At 39.4% G+C, this 8,611-nt stretch overlaps 1 protein-coding gene across 1 annotated transcript; it reads left to right on the top strand.

Annotated features, from left to right (window-relative positions):
- Positions 1-175: 175 nt before the first annotated feature.
- Positions 176-8,611, top strand: RIDA (reactive intermediate imine deaminase A). The gene is made up of 6 exons (XM_075023666.1): positions 176-319; positions 4,062-4,167; positions 4,720-4,774; positions 5,650-5,718; positions 7,302-7,357; positions 7,789-8,611. The coding sequence occupies exons 1-6, from the start codon at positions 255-257 to the stop codon at positions 7,849-7,851; spliced, it is 414 nt and encodes a 137-aa protein (XP_074879767.1). The 5' UTR covers positions 176-254; the 3' UTR covers positions 7,852-8,611.

The following is an 8,611-nucleotide window of genomic DNA, read 5'->3' as shown; positions in this document are numbered from 1 at the left end:
CCGCGGCGCGGCCTCCACCCACTACACGCGGCCGCCAGAACCCTCGCACTGCGCATGCGCGCGGCGCAGCCCCCACACGCCACCCCCACCCCCCACCAAGACTACATTTCCCAGAAATCCCTGCGGCGGGGGGTGTGCGTAGCGGGGGCAGCGTGCGCGCCGTGCCGTCAGAGAGGAGAGGGGCGGGGGAGGGGGGGGAAAGGCGGCAGTTGGCGGGACGCTGTGGAGAGGGCAGAAGGGGGCTGACAGCAGCTATGGCCTCGCTCGTGAAGAAAATAATCAGCACTGCTAAGGCTCCTGCTGCAATGGGTCCCTACAGGTATGCCTCAGCGAGAGGGAGCAGGTCGCTGGAGGGGGGTCTGTCAGGCAGCCCTGGGGGCTGCGGTGAGGGTGCCCCCCCCGTCCCGCCCCGAGAGGGGACTGGTGTCCTCCCCAGTAACCCCCCAGGGACACCTGAGGCCCTACAGCACGAAGGGGTCTGCAGTGCTAGCGGCACACTGCAGCCTGACTGGGGCGGCGGGGAGTCCCAGTCGCTTTAGGTGAGGCTTTTAAAACGTCCCTCAAAAAGTCAGTTTGGGAAAATAATTCTGAAATTAGTGATGAGCACTGAATGAAAAAAACCGCAGGAATAATTCCTCTCAAGGAAAAAATGCTTGCCTAGAAGAAAGCACGTTGCATAGGGAAGTGAGCAGCGAATGCCGGCTGGAGGCGATGCAAAGTGGAGGCTGAGCCGACCCAAGACGTGCTTTGGCAGTTGGAGAGTTCACTGCATGGGAATTGCAAATCTCTTCTTATTTTGAACGTGACTGCCAGCAGGTTATAAATGCTTTTCAGTCTAAAAACTAACTGCTGTAAAAATATATAAGACCTTGTTCAACGTTTTCACAAGTAAGTTGCTGCAACAGTTCCAAATGTAATTAAAAAAAAAATCCCAATTTTAATTGCATAAAGGTTTTTCTTTGCTATTTGGGTATGAAAAAATGTTCAATAACTATAGTAGACTCTCATAGCTAAGGTACTGAGGGATTTTTACCAGGGCATTTTCTAAGAATTTTTACTTCTGCGTTCAGGCTTTGTTTTCCCAATATAAACACAGACTCTGTTGGTTTAAACTTTTCTACTGGTAGCATCCGAGTGCCTTCCAGGTGTGTTTTTGTCTCTATTACTTTGAAACTGAACTTCCTGAGCTTCAAACTATGTGTTCTTTATAGGAATTATAAAGAAAGAGAAATACAAAGTGTAGAAGCAGAGAGACATGACATGAAGGTTAATTTCTGTAAACAATAAACTACTGGTGGATTGCAGCCAGGGGGCTGGCATTGCTTGTAGTTAGGAGAACATCTAACACATGGGAAGGCAACAATTCTTCAGTTGCAAACAAATGCCACTGGCCTAGCCTTCAACATAGCTCTCCACTTCTGTTGTGGATTAACTGCACTCCAACATTTTGTGCTTATTGGTAGTTCTTGATGAAATACTGCTTATTGTGCAGCCTGTTAATTGTATGATGGGTCTAACATCAGTAAGTTTATCACTAACTTAGTTTATCAGGTTTCAGGAAACTTGTCAAAGTCCAGTAAGCAAAAGTTGCACAAGAAATAACTGCTACATCTCTGCTGTGGAGTCTGAGCATGGTAATAGAGGAATGAGGGCTTAATATGGAATGAAGAATTGGGATGTATGGGCTGCATTCCCAGTTCTCCCACAGCCCTTCAGTGTGATTTTTGGTGACCTATTTTTACCGTGGTTTTGTATTTTCTTTACTGCATCCAATTTCCAGTACCTTGAGGTAGGTAGATAGATATATAAAAAGGCACATATGTGTGAGTATGTATGTGTATATGTATCTCTAATGCTTTTAAACTTTTTAAAAGGCACAGCAGAGATGCTGTTCTTGTATTTATCAATAATCATTTGTGTAAAGAAGATCCAATTAACTTTGCAGTCCTTGTCTTTAAAAAACGTGCTTCTTAACACCATCTCTCTGATGAATGATGTTCTTCTAACATCATAATGTCCATCTAGTTGTGCACTTAGGTATACTGAAACCTGAAAGACTTTAGGCACACAACTCAGATCTCTGCTGAATCAGAGATTAATGAGTAACTATGATTGACCCTAGTTATAGGATACATCGGCAGTTAAAACATGATCGGGGTTTGTGTAGTTGAAGTTTCTCTGAGCTCCGCTCATGCATTTGACTGCAGTAGAAGTATATGCTTTAGCTGGTAAATTGTTAATAGTCTCAGTGAATGGAGGATTCCACTAGTAAGCATACCAAGAGAAGGAAGTTGAGGAGCAGAGAAGGAGACCCAATAAGACTGCTGCAGATGTTGATCTGGCAGTGGTATCAGAAGGCTTCAGCTTGCTTTTTCCCCAATTATTTGTGATTTAGGACTGTCAGAAGGCCTCTGTTGGGACAAATGTTTCATCGTGTCACTTGCTTATAAGAAGCAGTACAAGACAATGTCTTTTTTTAGAGAGCTCGTACCTTCTCGTTGCATGGTTCTCTGCACTTCAAATGGAAACAGAATTTTGTGGCCTGAGGGCCTATGCCTCAAACAAAGCAGGACATGGTAGAAAAGAAAATAACCAAACACACATACTTCTTTAATTTTCATACACACATTTTCTATCAACAAGACTGCATCAGCTAGAAAACTACTTCATTCACTAGTTTCTGTTCTTTAAATGGTGTAGTTTTGTGATTTACTCCAGTTTTGTTAGTTGATGATAAAGAAAATGATGACCACGTAAGATATTTTACCATATCAGATAAATTACTGGCTATTTTTCCCCTTATGAAATTACAGGAGAATGTAAGTCAGGGATAAAAGGAAAGATGGGAGTGATGGCACTGTTTGGATTGCCTAACTGTAATCATTTTACGGAGTCCCTAAATTAGGTTGGTCCCCTGTGAAGTCAATGGATTGAGACAATCCAACTGAGTCAATCTCAATTAAGAGATGTAATAAAAATGTTCTCTTTCAGAGTCCCTTTCTTTTTCCATTGACATTAAAGGGAAGCTAACCTCCTAATTTAGGTAGTTCAGGAAGGTGCCTAACTCTAGTTTGTGCAACTTGAGAGGCTTGTTGAGCTGTCAAAACAATTTTCTTGTGGAATGGGAAGAGATAAGAAAAACAGGGTTAATACACCGCAAACACTTTCAAAAGAATATTTCTCTAATTTCTTTGCAAAATATTTTTAATCACCAGCTGAAGGGAAGTAAATTATGTCTCTTGCATAATGTTTGCTAGGTAGTTTAAGTCTTTGTTTTAATCTTTTAATCTCTTTGTGGTAATTAGAGACATTAATAATTGCCAACTCTACTTCAGCAAGAACACACCTGACATTTATATAAAAATGTTTTGTGAATTCTGCATTCTTCAGAATTAACCCAGCCAGCAGGTCATTCAGGTTATTTGGTGAGAGGAGAGTGATTGTTCTGGGAATGGAGTGATCAAGGTGGTGTGCTGACTGGCCAATTTTGTGACTCTGGAGGAATGCTGCCAGAGACCTAGTGTGTAGTACTTCACCTTACAGCTGTGACTCATTATCATGGTGCCTGTTTGAGAAGAAAAATGTTAAATTTTCTAATCAGCCCTCTTTATTATTTTTTTTTTGCCTTCATTGCTCTGCAGCTGAGATGTAGATGAAAGGTATTGTCTACTTCTCAAACTAGGATGGAATGTTTATCTGGGCAGGTGCAAAAAATGTGTTTATTTACTCTGCCTCCCCTCTGTGATATCTGCAGTGTGGAAGCTGTGTAGCTCAGTTTAATGTTTTGTTGCTGCGCTTATACCTTGTGTCTTTGTGAGAAGAAAGGTTTATTTCCTAAAAAAATGACCTATGCGCTTCCCTAGGTGGTCTAATCTCACCTCTCCCAAAACCATAAGGAGATTGAATGTATGACTGTGTGTACAGACTTGTGCGTGCATAACCTCAGTCCTCTATCTGTCTGAGGTATTATAAACTACTGAAGAAAATGTGAAATGTGCTTTCAGATACTTAAATGTTTTGATGGGGAAACATTAAACTTAAAATGTCACTTGTTTTTTCAGTCAAGCAGTGCTGGTAGACCGAACGATGTACATTGCAGGACAGATAGGTATAGAACCTTCCACTGGGCAACTTGTCTCTGGAGGGGCAAAGGAAGAAGCTAAGCAGGTAAGATGTCTTCTAGCAATAGACTTGTAATGGAGTTGGCATATGCTTAGTTAGACATGGACTTATGAGAAATTGAAGAGATCTAGAGAGCACATTTCACATCCTCCAAGATGAAGGAGAAGCAGGAGGAAGCCCTTCCATCCTAACCCTGTCATTTTCCACCTGAACAACTTGGAGGTCAGGTGAGGAATCTGTATTTCATGTAGGAAAGTAGGAAAGGATCAGTGTTTGTAACAAAGGTTCAGATCCCAGTAAAAACCCTGCCTTGACTCAGGGGAAGATTGTTCCCCCAGCAGCAAAGAGGTGGTGTAAGGTAATAGGATGAGGTGGAGCTGCATCATGCATTTACATCTAATAAATGGTTTAATATTTGTGATTTATTAGAAGCTCCCTTTTAATTTTTGACTTTGCTTACCCACCGAGGACTGTTGAAGATTTGCTGGGTGAACTTATACCATAACATGGATGTAGCCAAGTTACAACTCATATATACATACTTACCTAAAGACAACCCTGCTGATAGTTAAAGATTTTTGTCTCATTTTTCTTTAGGCTCTAAAAAACATGGGAGAAATCCTGAAAGCTGCAGGCTGTGACTATGGCAATGGTAAGTGCTGCTGTGATGGTGGCAAACAAGTGGTTGTTTTTACCTGGATTAAAAAAAAAAAAATGAAATGACCTTTAAAAAATAAAAAAAAAGCTGTTTGCTAAACATTCAGTTGGTATCAATAGCTGGAAGAAACAAAAGGAATCATGAGTCTGGGTTAAAAAATAAAAGAAATAAATCAACGTGCAAGTCTTTGTGATGGGTATCAATGGAACACTGCCTTTCACCAGAAGTTTCTGCTCATGGTACTAATATTTTAACTCTAACTAGGGAAGCTCAGGTATAGACAGAGCTGCAACTGACTACAGATATTTCAAGCACCCTATGCTTTGCTCCAGGTAAAAGCAGGTTTCTGTCTATGGTGTTAGTATTCTAGGCACTTTCATTACTTTTTGGGGAGAGGATTCTAATAGTGGAGCCAAACCAGGATTAATGCTGGCTTGGGCAGCCATGGGTAAAAAATTCTAGCGTGGACTATATTTTCAGGCCTTTTAGGGACTTTTTTGGTAGCAGATATTACGTGTGATATAATCTATTGCCAACAGTTGGCTAAGAACAGCTTTTTTAATAGACCTGCTTATCAGTTGTGTGCCTCTTGGAAGAATTTGGCTTAGAATGAAATTTAAACCAGGTATTTTCAGATATGGTCAGGAATGTCTAATTCCTTAAAGTTTTATTACATACTAGGTATTCGGATTTTTTAGGTGGTTCTCTAGGTAGTAGCTCTAGTGATCAATATCCATTTGCAAAACTTTTCAAAATGCTTAGAATACTTGAGGGAAATTTATGAAATAAAAGGAAGAAATGCACTGAAGATTTTGAACTTTTATGTACAAGTCAGAGGTCTAAAATAACTGCAGTTATGTAATTTCTAGTTGTGAAGACTACAGTTTTGATGGCAGACATGAAGGACTTCAATGATATTAATGATATTTACAAACAATGTAAGTAGATCTTTTGTTTCTGTTTTACCAGTATGGCTTGTGGAACAAATTATGTTCACAGTAAGCAAAGTGTTTTAATGACTCAGATGATGTAGTTCCAGATTCTTTAAAATTCCAGTAGAAATAAAGCAATTAAAAAAATAAAATTCAATTTGCAAGCACCAGATCAAGCATAGCCTAATTTCTTGTGAATTTGTGTCCTAGCATCCCACTAACTCACTGTCATGTGAAGATCAGCTCCTGCTATCCCTATAGATTGATCTTCCATGCCTTTTTAACTTGATAGATGCTGTGTTGTCCCTAATATAATTCTACTGTAGGCAGCCTTCAAATGCTTAATTTCAGATTTTGTATCTCCATTTCTTTAATGTCTATTTGCATCTTTGAATGATTTGTGGGTTATTGTTATGACACAGGGCTCATTTTTATACAATGGTGAGCCACATTGCTCCACTTAACAAAAAACCAGAATAATGCTTGCTTAATAAAACAATGTAGACTGAAAAAGGTGATTCCAATGAGCCATATTGTGCAGAACAATTTGGGCAAGTATGCACAGAAGTTCCTTATTTACATGGCTTTTAATTAGATAGCAACATCTGGTCTTGAATGAAGTCTTTTATTGATGAGCTATCAACACAATCTTCTGCATGTCAAAATGGAATTGTGTGTGTGTTTAAGCAGGGTAAAAACAGACCTGCTGGATACTTAGTTACTTGTTGCCTCCTACTTGTAGTTCAAGAAAGCAGTTGTTGCTGTTCTTTGGTTGGACCCTGAAATTACTATTTCTAAGCTTAGTGTTAACTTTCACTAGTAAAACTTCAATTTAATTATGCAAATTCCTTGGAAGTGTTCAAGGTCAGGTTGGATGGGGCTTTGAGCAACCTGATCTAGTGAAAGATGTTCTTGCCTGTGGCGGGGGCAGGGTTGGAGTAGATGATCTTTAAAGGTCCCTTCCAACCTGAACTATTCTATGATTCTATAAATTCAGCTCATATATCCTTACCAATACCCCCCCTTCCCACCCACCCCCTGTTCTTTTAATATCCTTGAGTGCCAGGCCTAATTGGGAATGGAGGAATAGGTCAAGGGCCTATTTTTCCTCTGTCTTCCCTTGATATAAGTAAGGCTGGCCCCCTGTTGACTTTATGCAAACCTCAGATATTTGCTCATGACTCTTTTGGCAAGGGCCTGTTTTTCCCTTTTGCTCTTTTTGTGAAAGAGCCCTCTCCCACTCCCTGGTGTTTGCAATTGGATGATCACCATTTTGATTTAATCTTTCTTTTTCAGCCAAGTTGGTGTTAAGGCCATGCAGTGTCAGCAGAATGCAAGTTATCACTGGCCACTAGATCACAACTGTAGCTGGCTTCTTGGTGATGAATGGTAGCTTGCTGAGATGTTAGAGAAGTCAGTGACCAAAAAAAAACCAGCAAGGGGGAAACGACAGCCGGCACAGAAGATTATTTGACTTGTAGCCTTGAACCTAAAACTGTTCCAATGACTGCTTTTTATACAGATTACTTTGAACTGTGTTTTATCAAGCAAAGTTAAGTGATTGGTGGATGTTTCTGTTTAAATTACAGTTTTCAAGACAAACTTCCCAGCCAGAGCAGCCTATCAGGTTGCTGCTTTGCCCAAAGTAAGTGTCACTTTTCTGCCTACAAAAAAAAAAAAAAAATTCTGAAATTCCTTACTTCTGAAGTATTCTAACAGCTTTTCTTATTCTGGAATAGCTTCAGCTGCAATAATTTTAATGAAGACTCTTAAGTATTTAGTTTTTTTCTAAGTATACCAGTCTTATTCCCACATATAAGAGACCTGAATAGGAGAGATACATTTCTTTATGGTGGAAGAGGGCTACAACACTAGAAATAAGGGGTTATGATACTTAAGTAAGAGTAAAGTGAATTTTCAATATTACTTAACATTGCTAAATTAGATTATACTTCTGACAGTTGTATTACTCCCTCAAATGTCACTCTGTTCTTACAAGCTTGTGTTATACATCCAATCTCTTCATAAAATAGATATATTAAATTCCTAGTTCATTTCTTCATTGTTTTCTCACAGGGTGCCAGAGTTGAGATTGAAGCTATCGCTATTCAGGGACCCCTCCAAGATGCTTCAGCCTGACTATAAATAGAGACTGAATATCCTATGACAGCAGTTTTAGATTTAATACTTCTCCCTTACATCCTATTCCTACAATTGACTATCAGCATTTACATACAGTTGAAATCTAAACTTACTGAGGATGGGTGCTTTCTTCTGGATTGTGGCTTTGGATCCTCTAAAATAGGAACTTACAGTGAGTTCTCTGCTGGCAAACCCTGAAACCTCTGGGAGTCCTGCTAAAATCAGCTGAGCTTGATTGCGGGACAGGGCCCTTTGCGATGCTGACTGGATATTCAGGTATTAAAGTACATGTTTGGTTGGATGTATGACAGTTATACTATGGGTGATCTGGACATGGAAAACTAATGATTTGTAATAGTAGGTCTTTAGTAACAATTTTAAATAAGAACAAATTACAGAAATGGGAAAACAGAACACTTGAATTGTTTAGTGTATGTCTTTTGTGTTTTGGGGAATTTTGCTGTCTTTGTCTCTGAACTGTCTTAAGCTTTCTTTACAGAATAGATTACTGTTGGGACTCACATTTTTTTCATATGGAAGTAATTGCTTAAGAAAGTTAATATTAATTTCAGAAAGAAGAAAATTATGCTTTTCTGAAGTAAAGTGCTAACTTTATAAATAAGCTGTAAATTGATCTCTGCCTGTAATCTTTTTCATAGCAGTTTGACTATCTTTTGATTTAAAACAAAACAAAAAAAAAACCACCAAAAAAAAAAAAGTTCTGTTTAATGAGAATAAATGATAATTGCATCTGTAA

Source organism: Buteo buteo, chromosome 3 (genome assembly GCF_964188355.1).
Source record: "Buteo buteo chromosome 3, bButBut1.hap1.1, whole genome shotgun sequence".
NCBI classification, from domain to species: Eukaryota; Metazoa; Chordata; class Aves; order Accipitriformes; family Accipitridae; genus Buteo; species Buteo buteo.
The sequence above is the reverse complement of the archived record's forward strand: the minus strand, read 5'-3'. Positions and strand labels throughout refer to the sequence as shown.